This window comes from Carassius auratus, chromosome 2, assembly GCF_003368295.1.
Source record: "Carassius auratus strain Wakin chromosome 2, ASM336829v1, whole genome shotgun sequence".
Classification (NCBI taxonomy): Eukaryota; Metazoa; Chordata; class Actinopteri; order Cypriniformes; family Cyprinidae; genus Carassius; species Carassius auratus.
Window position 1 is genome coordinate 20,300,521 of NC_039244.1, and position 25,729 is coordinate 20,326,249.

Sequence of the window (25,729 nt, forward strand, 5' to 3'; positions counted from 1 at the left end):
TAGAGAGATCTTTGAATGTCTAACACCCAGAGAGAGAGAGAGAGATGGAATATACGGGTGATAAAGAGATGAAGGCATGGATCTAGAGAAGTAGAGAAAAGCTGACTCCAAAGACTCTTAATGACAGCGCTGTACTAAAAAGAAGAGATACCCTACTCACTATAATGGCCTTATTGAAATGCGCATGGAGAAAGAGGGGCCTAAACAAAGCTCTCATGTTGCCCATCCAAAAGCTATAGCTGTAAACCTGCAGAATACCTGTCCAAGCAGGCGAGCGCACACATTAAAATTAAAGGGGGGACCATCAAAAGGAACCGCAGAGTCAATCCATTATGTGGGATTATCGGGTAAGCTTCTCCGCAGTAATGGATGTGGCTTTATAAACAAGAAAAAGAGAAGGAAGGCTAAACAAAGCACAGGGATTTCATGAAAATAGGACGTGATCTCTGTGCTCCCAAGGTGGGGAATCTCCTCATCAAAGAGTGCTTAGTTGTGCAGTACATGGTATGTATCCCGCCTCTTGACTGCCAGACGCGCTATATCTCTTATCAGCCGCTGCCCTTTGTTCTTGACAACGACCTTGGGTAGTCAGAAATAGTCGCTCTAGGGTGGGAGGAAATGAGAAAACGATGAGGAGGATGACACTGTCTGGACGTCTACAGCAGAGTTACTACCTTTCGCTGAGGCTGAGCCAGACGACGCAAAGATGACTGGAAAACGACGCTGAAATACAACCGAGCACAAAGCGGCATTAATTAAGGCCACCGTAGTATCGCTAAACCCCAGAGCTGAATTACTGTTGCAGAAGCTTGTGGATAAGTATATCAGGGTAACTTGCGTAGCAGAGCTCGACATAAAAATGAACCTATCCTCCACAAACCCCCGCTACACGGCTCCCATATAGGCCTTTAAATCTCCATCAAAATAACTCAATAAAAACACTACGCTAACCAAAGAAACAGAACTGCACTTTATTGAGCCCTACACTTGGGTTGTGCTGTGCAACATCAAGCAAATGGGTGTCAGCTCGACCCTAAAAAAAAAAAGAACAAGTAGAACAAGTGCACAGTGTATTATATCTGTCCCCAAATAAAACTACTAAAGATGTAAAAGCATCCAAATAAAACCAGCAGGCTATTAGAGTGACTCATAACATAGTTCACCGCAAAGTACATCAGCAATAACACACAGCCCGCCCAAACATGCTCCGAGGCTCAATATACATAAATGAATACTTCAAAATATAGCGACAATGAGCAAGCCAGATCATTCCACGAACCTACGTCTGTGCAAACAAATCAAAAGAGCTTTTATCCTCAAGAGAGCTTTTACCCTCAAAAGAGCTTTTACTTGAATGTGGGATTATTGATTGTATGTGCTGCTCTATTAATCAAAAATATTTTTTAGATTTTTTTTCCTATTATGTTTCCTCTTGTCCCTTTGGGAAAAAAAATAATGCTCATGGAGTTGAATCTAATTGATTAATGCTGTTTTCATTGCAAAAAAAATCAGTTTATTTGTCTACATCTTTAAAACAAGATCAGTTTACTAGAGAAGTGAAATTGCTTAAGATAAGACTTCATTTTTGGCAATATACAGTTGAATATACCATTGAATTATTCATCCCTTTCTTACACTGTTTGACAATTGTTTGCATAAATCAGCGAGGTTAATGCTTAGGGCAAGAAAAACTGTTTGCCAGGGGCAAAAATATATATTTTCTGAAAACAAGTCTTACCTCATGCAATTTTGCTTCTAAATCTGCGTTAGTGTAGTTTTAAGGATGTTTAGATAAAACAAGACAAAAATACTGATTGAGATAATGATTTTTAGTTTGGAGCGTTGCCTAACAGGATAAGAATGTAGCTTTGGAAAATGACCCATATACAGAAAATAACAAAACAGGAAATGCGTTTGAGATTGGGGCAAAGTCATTAGAATTACAAAATATCTGTCAACAGCTTGCTAAAGCGCAAGAGGACCAAAGAGAATGAAAGTCACTTGTACAGGGAGATATATGCTAATGAGGCAGGGTGCGCTGTGACTCTAACTAGGGGGGATTAAAAAGCGAAAGCAGATGAGTTTTACAGTCGAGCTGTTACAGTCCTTTTCTGCACAGTGTAACTAGTGTTTTGTGGGGTACCGAGAGTGCCACTGTAGCAATTGTGCATTTATGAATGTGTAACATAATCCTAGCATCCTTTTGTTTGTCATATATCACAGCGTAGCTTGTGTAAGCTTTTGTGTAGGTACAAAGGCCTATGTACATCAGCAACCACCAGCATGACACATCATGAAGCTGCACTTTTAGTGCACTCTGTTATTGAGCATATTACTCTAAAATTCCACATCTTGCATAACTTGACAGTTGAATGGAAGCTTTTAAAAGAACTAAAGAGGCATTTCGGCTCAGACTTTTAGCTGGAACATCTGATGTGAAGACAGCACTGCAGATATTCAGTAGCTTGCACTCTACTGTAGCTGACACTGCAGGATTGTCAACGCGCGAGTATGCTAACATTCCATTTCAGAGAGCATTAATGCTACCCTAGAGAATAAAAATGACAAAAGGAAACGGCAAGCATAAAAATAAAAGCTGTTTCAGAATTGTAAAAAGTAATATAATAGTATATAAATAATAGTAACTCTGTAATTGTGTATAAATGATGCTATAATAACACGGAGGACTTTGCGTGAAGTGAGTGATGTGATGTGTGGCCAAGTATGGTGATCCAAATCCAGAATTTGTCCTCTGCATTTAACGCATCCAAGTGCACACACACACCGTGAACACACACCCGGAGCAGTGGGCAGCCATATTGCTGCGGCACCCAGGGAGCAGTTGGGGGGTTTCTCAAGTGGTATTGAAGGTGGAAGAGAGCGCTTTTATCTTCCCCTGACAATTCCTGCCGGACCTGAGACTCGAACCTGCAACCTTCAGATTACAAGTCTGACTCCCTAACCATTAGAAGTTTAAATGTGAGTTCAGAACTGATTTGTTTGGACTTCAAACACTGCATAGCTTAGAAACAGTTTTTCATATTCATTACTAAAAAAAGTCACTTTCTTCTTCACTTTCTTCAGCCTAATATAGTCATCTAACCTGCCACACAGGAGCTGGGGGTTTGTGGGGCTAAGATGGGTTAGCGATATAGTCACAGAAGTGCCTCAGGCATCTCACAAAACCACAAAACAAACTTAAAGTCCTACATTTTTTTTTAGCACCCCACAACACTAGCATTTAGCTAGCACTGCTTTGAGCTTGTTAGCTTGATCAATACCCCCAGCCACAGCGAATCCCTGAAGCCTAGAACAAAGCAAAGGTATGGTTCTAATGACACAGAGAAAAACTGCTCCAGGCTACAGAAGCCTTCACAAGTAAGTTGTGATACAGTAAGAAAGCGTGTGATTCGGATGTATTTGGATTCACGTAAGATGTCTGTTCTGAGCATTGATAGCAGGGCTATTCAACTAAAGGCTTGAACAAAGCCAATCGATCTGTGTTTGGTGAAGAAGTTCACTTTATCGTCATTCAGCTAGAGGATGTACCCTGTGGAGCTACTGTACTGCTGCCTTTTTACTCTTTTCATAGATGTTCAGAGACTAGATTAAAACTGCAGGCAACAATGGAAGTGTTTGTTGTTGTTTTAGAAAGGCTTGAGGTAAAATATTGTGGCTGCTAATCACAAATCTGTAGGTTCAGACCTCATAAGGATTGATCAATGGATCGTGGCCTTGAGCAAGACACTTTACCCCAAGTTACGCCACAGGGGGCCTTCCATAATAAGCGTATTGTAAATTGCTCTGGATGAAACTATCAGCTTAATGACAAACGAGAAGTAATTAGTGAAATGAGCTATTAAGGGTCATTATTCTCTTTCAGGCTTTATGACAAAGACATTGTCTTTTTCTTATGGATTGTAGTGTTTGAAATTTTACAATTTCTTCATCACAGCCTTTCATATTTAAATTGGTTTGTCAATTTAACATGTTAATTAAGTGAGAATAATAAATAAAATAATAAATAACACCATAGCGATTACATTTTAATGCCATATTCATGTTTTTTCAAGTATGCTGCTATAAGTGAGCCACAAAGACCGGTCAAAGGTTTAAAGAACCCTAAAAACATTTTAAACAAGCCTTTGCTAGTCTTAATTGGTCTCCAAGATGCACAGAATATAGGATGATTTTACAAGGGTTTTAGTCATTTTTTCAGTTCAGCTAGACTAGCTGAAGACCAGATGAAACCAAGCCATTTTAAACTAGTTTAAGCTGTGTTCTTCTTCTTCTAAAGCCATTTTTCATCTATTCCATTTCATCTATTCCATCTATTCCATTCATGTGGCACTTCATACCTATTGTTTTGGGGATTTGGTTGCTAATTAGTATGAATTCCTCTTTCATATATGTGTCAGTAATATGAAGTCTTTGAATCGTCTTCATTTGTGGCTTTTCTCAGTTAATGTTGATTTCTTAATCAACCACCATATCATGTAAATACTTGTCTTATTAACTTTGTGTAAATGTAGTGAAACCACACAAACATACACATTTATAGAGCTTTTGCTGAGCAGAGAGAGGCAAAGATTGCAAAGGCCATTCGGTGAAATGTCAGGGGCTGTTCTGAAGGGATCAGATAGCTTTTTGATGTCAAGAGCCACTGAGGCAGAAGAAGAAGAAAGACTCTTGATGGGCATCAGGTGTAATTTCAGCAAATGTTTCCGCACTTTCTGACTCACCAGTAAATCTTCTTTGGCAATTTTCTGTCGGTGAAACACTGGCATACATGAGTTGCTAAACTGATGAATGAGCAGAAGTTATCATTATGGGATCTAACTAGACAACTTGAAAGTTCGTTTTCCAGTGTATAGTGCAGTGTAAAAATAAAATTGTAACCCTCCTCACTGTCTTTCCCAAACGACGTGGTTAGAATCATTAAATCATAAGACAAACACAGAGGTGAATGGAAACAGATCGCGGTGAGTAAATAAAGCAATTATTTGCCGGTTTACTGGAACTGCAACATAAAACTTGGTTAAATCTCAATGTTAGTGATGATAAATTGAAATCAGTGACATAAAAATGGTTATTAAAGCAGATACTGTGGCTCACACATCTTCTAACAGCTTTTTCATAACAGTTCACTTTTGGAGATGTTAACGGATATGAAAGTGTTGCACTTGTTGGAAGATTTTATTTAAATTTTTATGCTTTGCTAAAAAGAAAATTAATTTAGATGGTTTTGGGTCTTTAGCGCATTTATTAAGTGAGAGTTTAGAGGTTTATGGAAGTGAGCTGAAGGCTCATTGCATGTTGGCACTTTTATAATACAAACAATGCAAAATCTGTTTTTGTTTTTTTGTCCCATTAATAGGCATATTTTACATATATATGTTACACTGGAGTAATAGCTGCTGAAAATTCATGAATCACGTGAATAAATTACATTTTAAATAATAATAAAAAACATAATAAATTGTACTATTATTTCACATTTAATTATTCCAAACTTTTGATCAGTTGTGCATATATGTCATGCCATTGGCAAAAGGTTAATTTTAGACTGCAAACACCTCAAATACCAAAAGGTTTCTTATCTTATCTCTTGCTGTTTGCTAACCCCATTGTATCTCTTGTAGCCATCTATGAATTATTAAAAGCTCAGTAATGTGTGCGAATACTGATTATGTTATTAATGAGGTTCTTATGACAGTGGGGTCAGAGGGGGGCCATGTTCACCAATTTCCCACTGTACTTTTAGCGCCCAAGAACCATCAGCCATAATCAGATTACCGATGGCAAGATTTCTCCAGTTGGCTTGTGGTGTAGGAGGCAGATTGATGGACTCTTATAAGCTGTTTTGTAACAGAGGGCTCGGAGATTGTTTATCTCTCTCGCTCTTGTCCCGTTTCATCTGCCGATTGCTGAGTTTTCATTTCCTCTCCAACACTTGTCCCGGCGGAGGCACTCTCAGCGTGCCAAGGCCCTGTGAGGCTTTAAGCCCCTTTTTGTCTTTTGTGTTAAAATGATCCTTTTATATTAATCCTCCAGATGGGAACCACCCTGAAGTTGGCTTATCCTTGGCACTTATCAGAACGTGAAAATCATCTGATTATGCTCCCTCTGTCCTTTTCAGTCTATGATCGTGTTGTTTTTCACCCATTCCAGCTTGTTTCTTGAGGGTCCGGGGAGAGGCAGTATTTTAAAAAACACCGGCTCCCCATCGACACCCCATGCTGGTGTAGTCATATCATAGTGATCAGCAGATTAGTAATTTCACCTCAGGTAAAATACAGTTTTAGGACGATGGATTTGATCCATTTAGATGTAGATAGATCCCCCTTTGCAAACCGAATGCCTCGTGCATTATCTCTCTGCGCTTTGACAGTTTTCCCCCATTGCTGTGGCTCTCAGATCTCTTGTTTCACACTTTTGTGAGGGAGGGAAGACTGACTCTCTTAAAGTCGTTTTTGTACTTCTGTGCTGCTGAAGGTCTGGCAGCAGGGAGCACCTGCAGTCACCATACACTCCGTACAGCATTAGTTTACCTGGGTAGACGGAGCTTAAATTTTTTTTCTACAGGGGCAATAAAGAGAAAAATACCAGGCTTTTTCTTTCCTTTTCCACTGCCATGTGCGGATAATGTTTCCTAGAGTGCAAGTGTGCTTCTGATCTGAAATCAACTGCGGATTGTGGATTAGGAAGAGTAAGTGATTTTTCGAGAACATTATAGTAGCTCATTTCCCAAACCTAGATAGTTGCCTTACTGCCTACATATTAACTGAAATACAACTTCAGAAGCAGGCAGCAACTCAACTGGGCATCATACAAACGGCATTCAATCTGCTATAATAAACATTAAGTGAACACACCATTTTCTGGTTAAAATGTAGTTTAGTCTGGGTTTAAATTTCTTCTAATAATGTAATTATTAAAATAATTTCTTAGAGTGATGCGCAGTCTATTGTTTGTATTAATTAATTACTGTATATAAAACATTTTGTGATTAGACGTATTTTTTTTGTAATTAGAAATTTTGATGTATTCATTTTATATTGTATCTTCATTTATGCATGTTCATTTCCAAAAAATTTTACATTCAGATTATATTAGCCAGCAAACGCCTACTTAAAGTTCATATTTAAAAGCACTAATAATTTAATTATTTAATAATAATTTTTTTTTTCATAATTTCATAATTATCATTTGTGCTATATCAAGTAATTTTAGTTTTTATAGATTTTTATAGACATCTATTTTTTTTTTTTTTTTTACTGAATTATTTGTTATTATTATTTGTTTATTTTTTACTCATTTACTTTTTTTCCACTGAACTTGTCATAGTGCATACTGGGATTGTCTTACTTGAGAAAGATATACTTGATGCTGCTAGAAGTGTAATGAAGTTGCCTAGTTTTTGGAACAGCTTTGACGTTGAATTCGTGCTTGTGTCTTACACTCCTAGAGCGCACTAGGCTTTAAAATGCAGTGTTTATGTAGCACGTTGTCTGCATGAATGTGTTTCTGGCTTTCTGACTGAGAACAGTGTTTTGTGGGTAGGTGTTATATCTAGAGTGAGAAATAAATGGCGAGTAAGGAGTACGGAACAGAATTGTAATTAAAATTTTCAGTCTCGTTAAGTTGGTGACAGCCTTCACTGCACCATGGGTTCCGGCGATCGATGGGAAAGATCTGCCTCCAATACTAACGAACCAAGAGATTTCGAAGCCCTGGGGAGAAGAAAAATTAATTAAAAATATTTATGACCCCAATTAATCAGTTCAGTGAGATACTCTGATTGTCCGTGGGGTGTATGGATGCATGTCGCATGGAGTGAAAGGCAAGTCTGAAAAAGATCAGATGCTGTCTCTTTCTGCTGTTCAACACACACACACACACACACACACACACACACTCTCAAGCTTAAGGAGCGACTGCTCCCGACAGCTTCCGCCATACACTTTTACCCTACATTGATTCCCCTAACAGCATCAGAGAGACCACATAGTGACAGGGACATTGTGCTCAGTCTCTCACTCACATATGCTGTTCATGTTGAGCAAGGGTACACTCCCAGCACAGATGTGACAATGTCGATACGCTGGTTTACTCTATGCTCTCAGCTGTTACCCTGGTGCCCAGGACAATAGAGCAGTCCAACCACCTGCATTTTACACCCCTCGCATGAACTATTATTAGATGGGCATAAGCATAGGCATCATTACGTGTCCCTATCACTGTGAAATAGATTGCAGAAGGAATTGATTCAGTGTAAGCATATTTGTTCCAAAGATAGCAGCAATTTTGTCATGTCATTACATTTATTGATGCTTATTGTTTTTATATTATATTATATTATATTATATTATATTATATTATATTATATTATATTATATTATATTATATTATATTATATTATATTATATTATATTATATTATATTATATTATACTATATTATATTATATTATATTATATTATATTATATTTTCTTTTCCTGTCCACTTTCTGTAAATATGGTTTGGTGTTGCAGTTTGTCTGTTTTAGCAAAATTCATACTTTAAGCATGAATGGCTCTAATGGAAATTTTTATTATGAAATTTACATACAGGTCAAGGGGCATGATTAATTGCATTTTTTTCTCACATTGCTTTCTTTATGATTAATCACACTAACATAATGAATTAACTGGAAAGCATTAAAATAAATGTGTTCCTGCGTCAGGTATGGAAAAATAGTTTAAATAGTTTATTAAAACTATTGGATCAGAACCCTAAATCCTTGTATGCAAATGAAAATGCTACCATGGTTTTTATATAAAACATATACCACAAGTTATTTTTAGCACTTCAATTGGTTGACAAGAATGATCGCTATTTCAAATCACTGTGTGAATTTAGTTTTATGTTGAATTGCCACTCACCACGCTATTGAATTGTTGTTTAAATAATAATTATAATAGTTTACATTTCAGTTTTATATTTAAATAATGAAGCATATTCTTATTGTACATTCAAGTCCTCCAGGGAAGTCTGTACTTACAGTGTCAGGTGTGTTCAAATAAATTAGGTCGAAACAAGATGGCGATTTAACTTTTCAGCATAAAAGGTTTTCTAGAATTCATACTTTTACTTAGGACTTTGTTATTACATTCATGTATGTTCAACACATAGAAAAGATTTTTCCGAATATGACTTTAATACACTGTTAAAAATTGATCTCCAGGACATCACAACCAGAATTCTTCTTGTTTAGGTCCCATCTACTTTTAATGCAAAGTGTGATTAACGTTAAGCACAACTATTAGTTTGCTGACTTTGCTTACCTACTGCTTAATTCTTCTTCATTCGTCTTGTTGGCAACAGCTTTATTGATTTCTGCCATAGAAAGGGATCTTAGCTTAGCTTTTTGTAGCCTTAAGAAATTCCTCTTTTTTTGTCACTTTGCTCTATCAGTAGAGCGTAGGCAGAGCTGCATCAAAAAACCTAATGAAAAACCAAATATTCTGCAAAGTATTGCAATGGATAACTTTTTTTCTGCTGAAGTAAGATCTGTTACTTGTACATGCACTATGCAGGTTAATTCAGGGCAGAATTTTAAATCACAAATGGGATATTTTTCCCCACAATGTCGCGATCTGTACATACATTTGTATACTAGATGGGTGAGTAAACAGGGCAAGTGAAATAAGCAAAGACTATTTGTGCCACTTGTTATTCTCTGTGTGCATGTTTTGGGGACTGAAGCATTTAAATGTATCCAGCATTGTTACTTGTCATCTGCAGATACTTTGTTTAAAGTAACACTGTAATTGCAGGAACAGTCTGCCTGGAGCAGAGGCACTTAAACAAGCTGGTGTTAAGAGCCTCAGTCAGGGGCAGAGCGAGGTTAAGTATCTCACTCAGGAGCACAACATCGGTAGAGCAAGAGTGCTGTCACAGAACCTCTCCAGTGGGACACTCCTTCCTGGAAATAAACCAGTGACCTTTGTGTTAGCAACCTGGATCTTTGAAGTGTTAGACTGCATATTCTATCCCACATACTATTAAATTACTAAATTATAAGTTTATTTGTTTGATGTCTGGAACTAATTTAGATCATGAACCAATGAAGTAGTTTTGGTTTTATCTGACTGTACACAAACTGTACAAATGTACTTGCGAAAATATACTGAGAAGTCCCTAATTATTTCATTTTTATGGATGTTTCCCAAATGTAGGTTATAACTGGTTATATCTAACAGTTACAACCAGTTTCCTTGTTTATGTGTTACAAATTTGTTTAAGTTACAGAAAATCAAAATAACACTTTTTTTGTTTACAGTATTTTCAGCATAAATTGCAATTTGCAACCTATTTCACCTTCTTAATGTGACTCATTTCTGAGGGAAAAATATTTGAATGAGGCTTAGAATATTTGGGAAAAAGTGAGTGTTACATAACAGAATGGAGTCAAAACGGAATGTACATAAGCAAAAATAAATATGGCCAATTTGGTTTTCATTTTTACATTTTAAGTATTTGTCCACTACCTTTAAATGTCCAGATATTACATTGGAGTTAATTTTAGAATTCCTGTTCTCTATCTTCTTTATCTTTACTCTTTATTTAAAGGCAGTTTGATGTCATAAAATGACTTTAAATGGGAAACATCTGTACTGCAGCTGTAAAAAAATTTAATAAAAAAGTTTTTTTTAAAGAAACAGCTGTTGTGTGTTATGAAAACATGACACGCTACACTTTTATTGTACTTGCATTATGTTCAGTCATGGCCACTACAAATATTCCTACAATTTATTCTGAGATCTATTAACTAGAGACTTGTCTCTACTGCTCAAATCCAAATCTGTGCCCAAGTTATGACCATCAACCTATCAATAATAAGTCAGCCTGTGTGAAAAAGTTCCTATCGAATGAATCTAATCTAAAGAAACTGTCACTGCTGGCAAGAAGATTTCACTGCCTCTGCAATTGTGCCTCTTCGTAGTTTTCAAGCTTGTAAAATTGAGAGCACCACAATCTATCAGCAGTTTCCTATCAATCATATCTGCATGGATGATTTGTTCGGCGCATTTTCATCTGTTATTTAAGCAAAAACAAATCCATTTCTGCATGAACCTAAACTTCTATGCACCAGCAAACAGCTTAGTTTGTATACTGTATACAAAAAATATATATTTATATAATCTATAAGAATCACAAGTAAGATTCTTGGCTTCAGGTTCATTTAGTTTAGCATCAGAGCAGGTGCCAGACAGTCATCAATCCCAATGTCACTGCAGAGATTGGCTGATTGATCGAAGCGAGTCAAAGCGCAGAAGGTGAGAGAGGTTAAAGCACAATCATGATTGACGTGGAGGCAGCCGAAGAAAAGCAGAGAGAATTAGAGGATAACATATTAAAACAATGCTTTTGAAATGGAAAGGGCCAGGCAAAGAGAGAGACAGGTGGTGAGTGGGAGGAGGTGATGATAGAGAAAATATAACATGAACAGAAAAGCTTTTAGGAGACAGGAGGAAAATTTGTGAAGGAATGAATGGTTGTGTGAATAATCAGGAGGGAGAAGGAATGAAGGAGTTTAGGGATCCTGTGAGGATCCGCAGGATTCGGTTATACTTCAGAAGGCATGTTGACAAGACCCAGAGCGCCGCTACTGTACGTGCATGTCACAGCATTTACAGCGGACATAACACTCTCAATGCATTACTCAGCAATTATCACAGCTGGGCTTCTTACACTTGCTTAATGTAATCCTCGGTTATCTTATCCATGTTTCACACAGTTCATACTCTATTCATGGTTAGAAATTCATAGATTTCACACTGTGCGTTCGTTAATGCTGGGTTAAAGTTCTTATTTGCATATTCATGAGGTGATTAACATTGATTGACATGATGTGACCTGTTTTAATAACTGCTTGTCTGTCTGTGGGAATGTAATCATGTTATCGCTCTTGTCAAACTGAAAATATACTAAATAATAGCACATTGATCCTGTAACATTTCTGATGAAACAGAAGCACTGACTGTATTTTTTCCAAATTAGGATGTAAATTCAAGTGAAACATATTATTAAAAAAGAAAGAAAGAAAGAAAAAGATTGGTTGGCAGATTTGAATGCAAGCTTGCAGCTTATTGTAAGAGAGGGGCGGGGTTTAAGCAGACTGATTAGAGAAGCCCTGCATATGGAATACAATGCATGAATGAGTCATTCACAGTAAGATCATTGATATGCATTTAGAAAATAGTGCGAATTTTCATTTCACTTTTCACGTTCCATTTTCAGTTTGCTTCAGACAAACAGTGATGTACAAAGCACATGAATATTTAATTTGACAAGTACTGAAGCTGTTCATAGTTGGTTGTCTGTTGCCAAACATCTCACCATGACATTCTGGCATCACAAAATATAATTTTGGCGCAATTATTTTAACTTGCCAAATCAATGGTAATCCCCTTTTCAAAATGAGTGTTAATAATATTAGAACTGACCTTAAACTAGTGTTTAACCAAAAGTTAAATGTAGTGTAGAATCCCTAGTGCATTCTTCAGCAATTACAATAAATCCACAATAATGTTTATTCACTGAATGTCTAAAGCACACTGCACATAAAAATGGTTAAAATCACCAGTTATGGTCTGATTGGCTGGCTTTATGCAATTTCCAGGGCTCTTACTGTTAACACTCTGCTCTTGAGTCAAATTAGTTCTGTAGTCCACAATTCTTTGTTTTGCAATTATATGTCCCACAGGGCATCTTTGTTCACATGCATAACCCATCATGCAGTGTTATGCAGTTTTGCCATTACCATCATTCAGCTTAACTGTTCATTACTCTTCATAAACAGAACTCACACTGCAGTGCTTCATTGTTCATGTCTACAGAAATCAGACAGCCTCAGTCAACATCACACTTAAACTGTAAAATTGCGCAGATCCTAATGTTTTGTGGTAGAAACAGCTTCATTTCCAGGTAATTGCAAAAATCAGCCTGTGAAATGATGCATCACCAACCTGGAAGGAGCTTCTATTAGAGAAGTAGATGGCATGCTTGAATGTTTGAAAAGTCTATCATTCATTTCAGCAAAATAAAATACTTAAATGGTTGGTGTTTTTTCCCCTTCAGTTCTCAGTTAGCACATGCTTGAATTAATATTAAAGGATATTTGTCTTGTTTTCTCAAAGAACAAACAAACACTTGAACTAGAACTATTGAACTATACCTTGAAGTGTTGACACAGAAGGGAGGTTAAGAGGTGTTACACTTTAAAAACCATTACAGCTGATTGTAATAAAAGGTACATAGGTTGCCTCAAAAATTCTATAAAATAAATCACTAGTTTTTTAGACTTCAAGGCCTCCCATTGTCAAAGACAATAATTGAAGGTACTTTCACTGTAATGAAAAAATTGCTCATTATAAAACTTTCAAGTATTATTATATACAGAACCTTGAGTGCTAGTACAAGATTTTTGTAATAAATTAAATTAAATTATTAAAATAATTAAATCTATCAATTTTTTTCCAGGGTTAAAAACATTTTAGAGCTTGACTGTAACTAGAAAAATGTGTTTATTACAACAGTTTTTATTAATTCCCCAGGTTTAGAAATCACACTTTTTAAATGGCCTCATAAATTCAGGCTTTCCAAGATTTTATTTATTTTATTTATAACAAATTTTATTTAGTTTGGTTAATGTTTATTGATAAATATATAGCAATTCATTTTTTAAATACATCAGCTAATGTTAATTTATACAATTTAATTAGGAATTCCATTAGGAAGTCGTGGCCTAATGGTTAGAGGGTTGGACTCCCGATCGAAGGGTTGTGAGTTCTAGTCTCGGGCCGGATGGAATTGTGGGTGGGGGTAGTGCATGAACAGCTCTCTCTCCACCTTCAATACCACGACTTAGGTGCCCTTGAGCAAGGCATCGAACCTCCAACTGCTCCCCGGGTGCCGCAGCATAAATGGCTGCCCACTGCTCCGGATGTGTGCTCACAGTGTGTGTGTGTGTTCACTGCTCTGTGTGTGTGCATTTCGGATGGGTTAAATGCAGAGCACAAATTCTGAGTATGGGTCACCATACTTGGCTGAATGTCACTTCACTTTTCACTTTTTTTTTTTCACTTTTTTTTTCCACTTTTTTATTTCACTTTTTTTTTTTTTTAAATTTAAAAAAAATATTATCGAATTACAGTATGTAAACAGCCCCTTAACTGTACCTTTTTAAATAGTCCTTTGACTTTTATTGAACAGGAGAGTCAAATATAAATTAAAATTGCATTTATGCATTCAGCATACGCTTTTATACAAAGCGACTTACAGTGCATTCAGGCTATCAATTTTTAACTGTTCCTGGGGAATCTAACCCCCAACCTTGCACTTGATATCACAGTGCTCTACCAGTTGAGCTACAGGAACACTGTAAATGTAAGACAGGAAACAACACATGATCTGGATCCAAAGTGTGACTGTGCACGCTACCCACCAGGGCTTTGTCTATGAGCACAAGTTAAATGCCATAACACGTTTTTCCTATAAGCCTTCTGATGATATTTGCGACATCTGATAGTACTAGAAAATATCAGCCACCTTGGCTCACATTGAATTCTAATGATGCTGCTGATGTTGCTGTCTTGCGATTACTCATACGTTAATGAATCTGCCTGGCTGTGTGTTCTGCTACCTTGCCTTGTCGTTCCACTTTTAATTAACATACTGCAATGATTAAAGTTTTAACTTAATTATCTTTATCTTTTCTCTTAGGGCATACAACCCTCTGTGGGAAACTGAGTAAAACGTTTCACCAGCACCAAAACACAGAAGCTTTGCTAGACAGAGAGAGAGAGAGAGAGAGAGAGAGAGAGAGAGAGAGAGAGAGAGAGAGATACATAACGTGTACACAAGTGACTTCAACTGGATGAAGACGGTGTAATGGAGGAATAAGTGGAGAAGAGTGAAAAGAGAAGAACGAAAGAATGAAGACAACTGGAAAGCAAACACATCTTTTCATCAGTTGTTTTTTAAATTAATACATAACAATCGGACGACATGATTTACAGGAGGCTGCTCCTGTTGGTGTCCCTCTGTTTTGTTGGAGGTGGTTGTGTCACTAAGATTGTTCAGAGAAGGGGAGTGAGCTCAATTCATGCCCAGCATACAGGAAATGGAGCAACTGACCAATGGGATACAAGTTCGGAGAGGAATGGAAATACAATGACAAGACTCAAAGAACTGATTGTTCCCGAGGAAGTTGAAGAGCAGATAACAGCTCACCAGAGCCATGGAGCTTCTCCTGTCTTCACCATGGAAAATTTTGTTGGGTTTAATGCCAAACCTCCTGTGCAAATAAACGAAGACTCCGATCAAGCGGATTTAAAGGTACAAGCACCAACTGATGACACTAGAGATATTTTAGAGTTTAAAAGGGGTAGAAATAACACAAAGAAAGGTGAAGGAGTTGACAAATGGATCCCGATGCACCACAGGACATCTTCTAGCATACACTTCAACAGAACCAGATTCAAAATCCCTTCAAGATCCAGAGCAATTTCAAATTCTGCTGTTCACACAACAGCGGGTACAAAAGTAGTCACTCCAGATTCGCCTCATAAATTGAACCTGACTGGAAGCTTATTAAAACTGATCTCTAAAGAAAACCTTGTACGGATTGTGAATTCCCAGCTTCAGAGTGTCCCAGGTCTAAATATTCCAGGTAAAATGAGTCACAGCAGGAAAAGGGATTTGATCAACATGGATCGCATTCAGGTGGAGGCATTTAAAATGAAAAAACAAGACAGGACAGGCACTCCTGAACTTTATAACTCTGATAACCAGACTGCTGAGCTACATTCAAGTACTTCTACAAATATCAGCCTTAATCCAGATCAGACTGTTCACACTCTTTTTAAACAATTTAGCGGATTAAATATGGATCTAGGTGAGGGGGACAGAAAAATGGAGGTGAGAGGTCCACCGGGCTCTGCTTCATGGAAGTACAAACACTTCAATACTCACTTAGCATCGACTCCCCAAAGTGAGATCATGCCCGTCACGGACACAAATCCCTTTGCTGGTCAGAGCGATATGGGCATATCACACTCTACATCTCAGATTGGCTCGGGACATCAGCCTGATGCTTTCAGCTCACTGACTGAGAGGAGTCTTGACATTAAAATGGAATCAGATCAGAGTGTTCATACGCCATTCGGTGTCACTCAGAATCCATTGATTAAAATTTCAGAACCCTTTGACAGCAGTCACATCCTAAAACTCCCACCGGATCCACATTGGGGAAGGAAGGAGGTGGATAAGAGCAGAGAAATGACTGTGGACTCACACCATGGCAGAGAAGGACAAGGCCTTGTTTTCCAGGAAATGGATGAGGATGAAGAAGAGGAGCGGAATCAACAAAAAGGGAAAATCTCACGATCTAGAAGCCGACGAAGCTGGATCTGGAACCAGTTCTTTGTCATTGAGGAGTATGCTGGTCCAGAACCAGTGCTCATTGGAAGGGTAAGAACCCCTTATCATTCTATTTAAAAGATAGTTCACACAAAAATCAAATTAAAATGATGGCAAAGTTGAGTTTTCAGCAGAAATTACTCACATGATCCTGCATAAATAATTCTAAAAATGCTGATTTGGTGCTCAAAAACATATCTTATTGTAAATGTTGAAAACTGTTGTGCTGCTTGATATATTTGTGTAAACCATGGCAAATTATTTCAGGATTTTTTGATGACTTAAAGTTAAAATGAGCAGCAATTATTTGAAATTGAAATCTTTTTAAACATTAAAAATCACTGTTTTATCAATTTAACGCTTTGCTGGAAAAATTTTTTTTTATTTGTTTAAAAAAAAAAATCTTACTGACACCAACCAACAGACCCTATTGAATTTCACTGTATGGACAAAAACATTTTGATTTGATGATGACTTCTCATTTTTTGGATGAACTATCTGTTTAACACATAACTCATTACTATCAACTTAACTGATATTGATTTACATTTGCATTTATCTAAATAATCACTTTTTCTAATTGAATAATGAGCTGAGATTAAGAGTAAAATCAAAGATCACTAACAAATATGACCCTCAACACAGTGAACTGGAGAGAAAAAAAGCTCACACTGAGATCGAAAGACATATCCCACAGAGCATTGTGCCTGGATGTTTATCACATCACTGATCTTAATGGCAATGTCACATTATCCCAGTCTTTTTTTCTTGCTGTCTTTGTCTGTTTGAATCCTGAAGAAGCCGAGCTCTGCAGGTCACAGAATAATGTTTCAATCAGCCACTTAATCAGCCGCCGATTCTGCTCTGTTAAAGCTACAGTATGTGCTGTGATGAACAATTGCTCTTCTCATCAGAAAATCAAGAGCCTGGTGGTGGAGGGTGAAAAATAACATTACCTCTCTTCTGTGAGTAATACTCCATTGCTGACCTCGTTTGGAGGTTCAGTGTATGGGACTGTGCCCATGACTTACAGTACCAGTCAAATTTTAGACATAACTACCCAATCTTTAGGATAATTGTTAATGTATAAAATTAAGAAATAACACAAGCTGATGAATGAGAATTATGCAGTGACCAAAAATGTTAAACAAAACTACCTTATATTCAAGTTTTTAACCACCATTCTTATTTTTATTTTTTTCCCCTTTCCCCCAACCGATGTTTCCAGTAATGTGAACTTTGCAAATAAATGATAAATGAAATGTTTTTATTTTATAAATGTATTTATCATAATTGATTTTTTTTATAAAAAATATTTTAAATGTACATCTTAGTGTTATACTAATAATTAACTATTAATATGCTATACACAGCAATAATTAATACAGACACTACTAAATAATTTTATATTATCCAGTAAAACTACAGTATTTACATGTTTTCCAAAGCACATTTACTTTTTGTTTTAGATTATAAATTAGGGTAATTAAGGATAATAAAAAAAAGTAAATAAAGCAAAGTATTTTCTTCTTTTAACCATAAATAATTTTTTTTAGCTGAAATATAATTTCTATTTTTTTTATGTTTTATGCATTTCAAAAACTGTACTCCCAAGTATTTAACTACAAGCCTTTAGATGAAAAGATCTTTAATATCATATTAGGTGCAACTTTGACTGGTACTGTATATCTAAAATTGTTGCACTGTTTCACAGTTTCAACCTCTATTTATTTATTTTTTTTCTATTTTATTTCCTCTTGCCATCTCCCCGAGCTGCAGTTTGAGTGTCTGGGGAAGGCGGTGGGGTAATATGTTGTGTAAATGAATGACGATGATTCCGCTTGTCTGCCTGAGGCAGTCAGACGGCACAGTGGAATAAAAAAAAACTATGGCGTTCTCTTCTGGGATCCTCTTTCTGTCTGTGAGTTGGCTCCTGCAGCATTTCATGGAACCCCCGGTGCTGTTAATTCCCAACTCCAGATCCAGACACATCCACCCAATAGTTTTTGACACATTTGATCACTGAGTTCAAACTGGGTGGCTGTTTAGAGTGGGTAAGAAGACAAGCATTGATCTTCTTTAGGTCCTCATGGACAGAAGAAAGAGGGAGCTAGAGAAAGTAGCAGAGAGAAGGAATAGGGAATCATGAGACTAAAAATGTTGACCATTGCTACATATGGACAGTCCTGTATGTCATTAGAGCCAATATGGTGTGCTTTAACAGGTGGCAATGCTATTACTGATAGTTCCCTGCTCACTGAGCATCCTTCACTGTATCTAACACAACGGCTGAACCTGTTCAGAGCCTGAGCATGTATTGTGTGTGTATGTACACACCTAATGCTCTTATGTGTCCTAATGCTCTAACGGATGTTTAATCTTACTGCTTCGACTCTGTGTGGAGCCACCTGCACTGCTGTCTGTTGGAACAATTAGGGATATGTTTTGCTGTGCCTTATAACTGAGATGATTATGATTTAATAAAGGGCTGAAGTGAACTATGTAGCCCCTCGGCAGACATGCCAAGTGCCACAGCGTACTCAATCTACAGCGTGAAGCTAATCACAGATTCAGCATTTGGAGTGCGCATTCTTATACTCATCACGGCGTCTATAAATACTGTACTGAGCCATTATGCATTTTATCATGTTTTATGGTGGGTAACATCAATTATATGCAATTATAGTTATGTTAAAAGATAATCAAATTGGGGGGTTGGCATAACAAGCATCCATATGTTTATGTCAGGGGACTCATTGCTAGAGAGCATATGCAGGGATTTTATGATAACAATATATGCCCCTCTGTAATTTCGTAATGAATGTATTTTCTTCTTGATGTTAATGTATGGACATAAATTAGCACATCTTTTGCATTCGAAAGCAATGCCAGGATGTGAGGCGTAGGGAAAGCAAATTTGCACTCTGTTGTACCAACTTTGTCTCTCTAGGCTGTTCCTAAAAGGCGTAATTTGTATGTAAAAAATAAAAAGTGGCATTATTGAGATTTGGTACTTGAGGTGCTTGAAAACACCATCACCATCAGAGATGTGGTTTTGTTTTTTTTGTGGAAGTGATGTTTTGCTGCTTGGGGTCTTTTGATTATCTCTTTAAGTGTCCAAGCCCTTTACCCTGCTTGGAGTTTCGTTTGATTGGCTTTGATTGGAAATATTGTGGTTTACAAGACGGAATCATAATTCCACAGTTTTTTTGTCAGCAACATGTTTGGCAGGGATTTTCACAATTTTATGTTGAAGAGGAGTCTGTGCTCAAAGTACACACTGGTAGAGTACTGGCAATTCTGTGTTACCCTAGGAATTATTAATATATTCTCTGCTGGACCTGCTCAACAAATTAATCTGCTCTGCCACTCTTAAACCCTCAAAGTTTTGCAAGCCAAAATTCTGACTTGCCATTAAATAAATGTCATTTTTTCATTCTGTCAGTCTTTCATTCTGTCGCCCATCTATCTATCTTTGTTGATGTTCTGCCTTTTTTGCTTAGTTCAACTTTTGCTTAGTTCAATTAAATTCTGAATTTGATGGATAAGTTGGTAGATGTCTATCTAGGGGGCAGGACCAATTTTTAAAGCAAATTTGAATAAGATTTTCCCTACATTGAGTACTGATTGAACTGGAAATATTAAGTGAGGAGGACTGGAAACAGTCAACTTTAGCGTAAATTAACTACACAAGCAGCTGTGATGTTATGTCATTCTTCCAGCTGAATTAAGTAAAAATGAAAGGTAACACAGCGAATCGTTCTAAGTAATTATTTGTTAAATTACAACATATTTTTTTAGGTCTTCAAAAATCTCCTTACAGACTTGTGGAAAAGCTCGGTCCAGGACAATCTCTAAACAGCATTCAGAGCTATGATCGTCACTTTCTTCAGTTCATATTTTCAAATCCTCTCATGGCAAGTGCATCAAAACCCCATTAAATGTGTTGCAAATACTTTATGAAATCCAGTTAAAAACATTCACAAACACTTGATTTCTGTAATTTCATTGAAGCTCAGTTAACTCCAGTCGGGTGGCCTTTGAAACCTTTTCCACCAATGATAATTTGATATTTCAGATTTGGGTCTCACTAGGGAGCTTAGTTTAGACCGCTGTTGACCACTAAAACTCTTTTTTGCAATCACTCTGTTAAGTGCAATGTGTTTTTGAGGATTGCTATGGATCCTGGTTAAGAGTTAGGAATCTGTTTCACTACTGAGGGACTGTGAGTGTTAAGGTCTTTGAAAGTGACCTGTAACAGACTGTGATGTGCCACCAAGCATCGTTCATTGACTGACCGCAGGGTGCTATACTTCCTTTTCTGCCGCTGGGTGCCCCATCGCTCTTCTGCTGCTATTTGTCTGCCCATGAGTCTCCTCACCTGCTAGAGGCCAAACATGGGGCGAAGTTGTTATATTAATAACAACACTGTAACACTGTACAGTACAGGTCAGCCTAATAAAGTCAAGCACATAACGAAACTAGTTTATGAAAAAATTATATATTCACACATTATACTTTTTAATCTCAATGTCTCACTCAGCATAATTGGTGATATTTAATTTATTGTGCATTTTATTAGTGCTGCATTTGCAATGTAACATGCTATGTAAGACATTATACTCTAGAAATAATTTGTATATGTTAATAATATTATTTTTATAATAACAATTTCATATGTCCACATTGAATATCTGGTAGGTAGTTTGTTATAGTATATCTGCATGTGATACTGGAAGCTGTATTCACATGAAAGGTAGTTGTGACTTTATTCCCCACAATTGTGACTATTTCTTGACATTATGAGTTTTTTTTTTCTTTCACAAAATGACTTCATCACACAATGTAATGTTATATCTCAGAATGTGAATTTGTAACTCTCAACTGTGACTTTATACAGAAATGACAAGTTTATATCTCAGAATAAGACATTATAAGACTTTTATGTAGCTTCATATTTCACAATGTGACTTTATTGCATAATGTGTTTGCATAATATGATTGTGAATTTATCAAAATTGTGAGATGATATCTCATAATATGACTTTTCACAATCTTACTATATGACTGCATGTGACTTTATATCTCACAGTTTATGTCACAGTAGTACTTTATATTACACAGTGTAGCATTGTTTCACAATATGACTTTATATTACATAATGTGACTTTTTATCTCCCACTTGTGTCTTTAATTCTTAAAATTGAGTTTATATCTCACAAAATGACTTTATATCGCATAAATGTGACTATATTCTTTAATCTGCTGTTATATCTGAATTTATATCTCATAATATAACTCACAAAGTGACTTTATATCTCTCAGTTACAACTTTATTTCCCAAGGTTGTGAGTTTATATCTCACAGTATGACTTTGTCACATAATGTCACTTTATATCTCACAACTGTCTTTTATTTCTATCCAAAGTTTATCTCACAATTGCCATTTTACTTTTTCTCTGAATTGGAAATGGACTTCTGAGTCTGATATAGCTTCTGTAGTGGGAAATACTTTACGATGGGTTGTGATGGTCGAGTGTTGGCTTTTAAACGCCAGTACATCCCTGGACTGAAGAATCCTGTTTGTCATGTCAAGAATTAATGTTAAGTATGTTTGTGCATGTTATAGAGTGAGGGTACGAGCGCATTGATTCCCTTGTGGTCCTACCGTATGCTCGGGTGCTGGTAGGTACAACAGACGATCTGTAAGGTGATGTGCCCTCCTATCAAGCTGTTCCCTGCAGCAGCAACCAGCTGCCTAAACCCCTGCGCTCTTTCCGCAAGCTCCAAGGTCCTCGGCTGTCACAAGGGATCCTCGCCGACGATCGGCCAATCCACCTGCACTGCACTTCTCGCAAAACACACCGAGATCTGAGACAATCTACTGATAAAACCTATGACCAAATGTAACAGGAAAACATTTATAGGCACAGAGTGTATTTTTTAGGATGCCAACGTGGAGCTCCAAGCTGGTGAAATTGAGTAACCTTGGAGCATGTGCAAATTTCGCGCTGTGTATGCGTTTGCAGCGCTGGCAAGCTGTGTTATTATATTTCTCATTTCTCGAGCTCTCGGGGAGCATTTTGAATATGTTAGGTGTTGGCAGGGGTAGATGGTGGCTGTCACTGGCATTTTAATGGGGTGTGTCTCTTGGGGGGCCACTATGGCGTAGCATGTGTGATCTGGCCACACACACACACACGCACGGCTTGTCTACTTTTAATCCTAAAAGCATGGCCAACAAGCTGTTCTAAAACACAGCACATCCAAATAGAATTAAATATCACTACAAAGCAAGGGACGGGGAATGAGGGAAAATGAGAATAAAGTGAGAATCAGTCACAGAGGGTGAGAGACAGAAAGAGAGAACGCAGGGGCAAACAGTTACAGCACACACACGCTGTGAGAGAGATCATCAGTAATAATTGCGGAATGTCTCTTTCTGAGCGGCTTTGTGTTTTCTTTCACTCTGTCTCTTGCAGTGAAAATCATTTAGCCTCTGGGCTGGAGCTCAGCTGGAGAGAGATAGAGAGAGAGAGAGCAATTAGAGAGAGAAAGAGACTGACAAGGAGAGAGGGAGAAAAAAAGAAGGGGTGCACAGGTAAATGATAAAGGAAGTTGCGGGAATGATGCTGAGATGTCGAGATGAGCAACGGGGTGGGCGGCGGAGATGATGGATGGACAGAGAGATGGGCTAGGAATGAGAAAATGTTGGAAAGTTAATACTGCGGAGCAAATGAGCTGGAAATGCACACAAGAGGGGAGGAGAGGGTCAATGTGGAAAACACAAACAGTGGGGTCCAGAAGTCTGAGACCATTAGTGAGAATGCTTCTAACATTCCTTGTTATAAATTATATTATTAGCTTAATAACTCGAGTGAAAATTATTTGGTTTGTCTTGTTGGTAGGGGAAGTTGTAGCCTAGTGGTTAGAGAGCTTGTCTCCTAACCCTAGGGTTGTGGGTTCGAATCTCGGGCTGGCAATACTATGACTTAGGTGCCCTTGAGCAAGGCATCGAACCCCCAAATGCTCCCGGGACATAAATGGATGCCCACTGCTGTGTGTGTGTGTTCACTGCTCTGTGTGTGTGCACTTTGGATGGGTTAAATGTAGCCTGCGAATTCTGAGTATGGGTGACCATTCTTGGCTGAAAGTCATGTCACTTTTTTTGTTTTCATGACAGCGGCACTCGAACCACACGAACCACATGATTTTGTGTCAGAACTTACAGAAAGAGTTGAACATTTTCAGTGTCACAAATTTATTTGATTAGTGACCGTTAAATAGTGGAGAATCTTAAATATTCATAATTATTCTTATATTGCACCATAACATTTTTCAAATGGGTAATTCATATATAATGCACAAGTCTTCAAGACTTTTTTTTTTTTTTAAATTGAGCAATTCATTTTAGAATAAAGTGTCAAATGTGAGATGCTGCAAAAGAAGCAAGACACAAGTGCAATGGTCAGTAACCACTATCTAACAATCTATAATGGAAAATCGACCAATGGGTCCAATGGTGTTAGTATAGATAAAAACAGTTAAATATTAGATATATCAGATGTATCAAAACATCTTTTGTGTTCCACAGAAGAGAGAAACTTATTCAAAATTGGAACGACATGAAGAAAGGGTACATGATTTATTTATTTTGGGTAAACTGCTCCTTTAAATTAGATTTTTAAACCTAGATTTTCAATGTGTCTTTAGACTTCACTGTATATGCAAACTCATGACCTTGGAATCCGGTGAGAGGGATTCTTACAAAATATATATATATTTTTTTTTTTTTAAAGTAGAAAAAGCACAATGAGAAAGCACAGAAAACAAAGAGCGAGTAGGATGCAGGAGAGAGTGAAGGCTAAGAGAGAGTGAGAGATAGAGCGTGGTTAAGTACCATTTTATTATAAACCCCTGTGGAGAAGAAATTCAAACGTGTTTCAGTTCTGAGAGTGGGAGCTGAAAGAGAGAAGTACAGGAGAGGGGGAAGGAGGAGGATCTGGAGAGTCTAAGTAAAACTCAAAGAGAACATGTCTAAGCCATTCTCTTCTCTCCTCTCTCTTTATTCTATTCCCTGCCTCTCCCTGTGTATCTTTCAATCAAGATAATACCACACACAAGCACTTTTTTCTTCCTTTACCCACGCTTTCATCACATGTAAACGTGAACTTATTTTAATTTCTCTAAGAAGTGGTGCTATCACATGGCATTCTGGTATTTTTTGATTCCTGACTAACGTTGACTTATTCTTTATGCAGTGGAACGTTAATAATGATATGAAATGTTTTACCAATCCATCATATTTGATTGATTTATTAAGGACCATGTGACTTTGAAGACTAGAGTAATGACAATGAAAATCCAGCTTTGCCATCACAGAAATAAATTACATTTAAATAGAAAACTTAAATTGTTGCAATATATTACAATATTACTGTCTTTGCTGTATATCTGATAAAATCATTGTTGAGCATAAGAGACGTGTTTCAAAAACATTTAAAAAATCTTACAGACTCCGAAGTTTTAAATGGTAGTTCAGAAATGTTCCGAAAGACTGATTTGTGGAGCACCAAGTGTAACCTGACTAATTTTGTGAACCAAATTAATTGTCAGCTTTTTATTAAATGTATAATTTGCAAATCATTTCACAAAATCCTGAGCCAGACACTCATTTCATGCACAAAATTCAAATGTGTTCATTTCATTTGCACACATAAGACTGACTGAACTTTTCAATTTGTGGAGAACACCTTTTGCAGACAAAATGAAAAGGTTCAGCTGACAGAATGCAGATGGCTTTTGTCGATCTGTATATGAGAAACATTAAAAAGTAACTGTATTTTGTGTCACCCATTTCATTCAGTGCATGAAATCAGTCAAGTCACACTTGGTGCCCATAGTGATTGTCACATCGGGCAGCAGTTTGGTTTTCAATTTCACATTTTTTTTATTTATTATTACTTTTTTTTTTTTAAGTATCTGCTTCACAAGACTCTTTCCCTGATGCATCTGTGAACAGTTAATATAAACTGACCAAATTACCTGCCATTTCATCTTTCATATACATGTCTTGAGAAGCATCAAGAGTTATTTTAGCTATTTGACTTATTAATATCACTGCACACTTTCAGTCTGTTGCATGCCTTTTTTTGTTGTTGATAAAATGCTGAGAATTTTCAAATGAAACAAGGATCTTTTAATTAACAACCCATTCACAAAGGACATGCTCTTGCAACTACAGTACAAAAGAGCTAGACAG

The 25,729-nt window shown here is 37.0% G+C and overlaps 1 protein-coding gene across 2 annotated transcripts in view; it reads left to right on the forward strand.

The window, feature by feature from the left end:
• The window catches only part of LOC113120008 (uncharacterized), a 70,214-nt gene extending 53,669 nt beyond the window's left edge, over nucleotides 1-16,545 (forward strand). For both annotated transcript variants that reach the window (XM_026289820.1, XM_026289810.1), the window contains exon 2: nucleotides 14,770-16,545. In XM_026289820.1, the coding sequence (XP_026145605.1) occupies nucleotides 15,055-16,545 (1,491 nt within the window). In that variant the 5' untranslated portion in view covers nucleotides 14,770-15,054. The remainder of the gene's footprint in view (nucleotides 1-14,769) is intronic.
• Nucleotides 16,546-25,729: the final 9,184 nt, after the last annotated feature.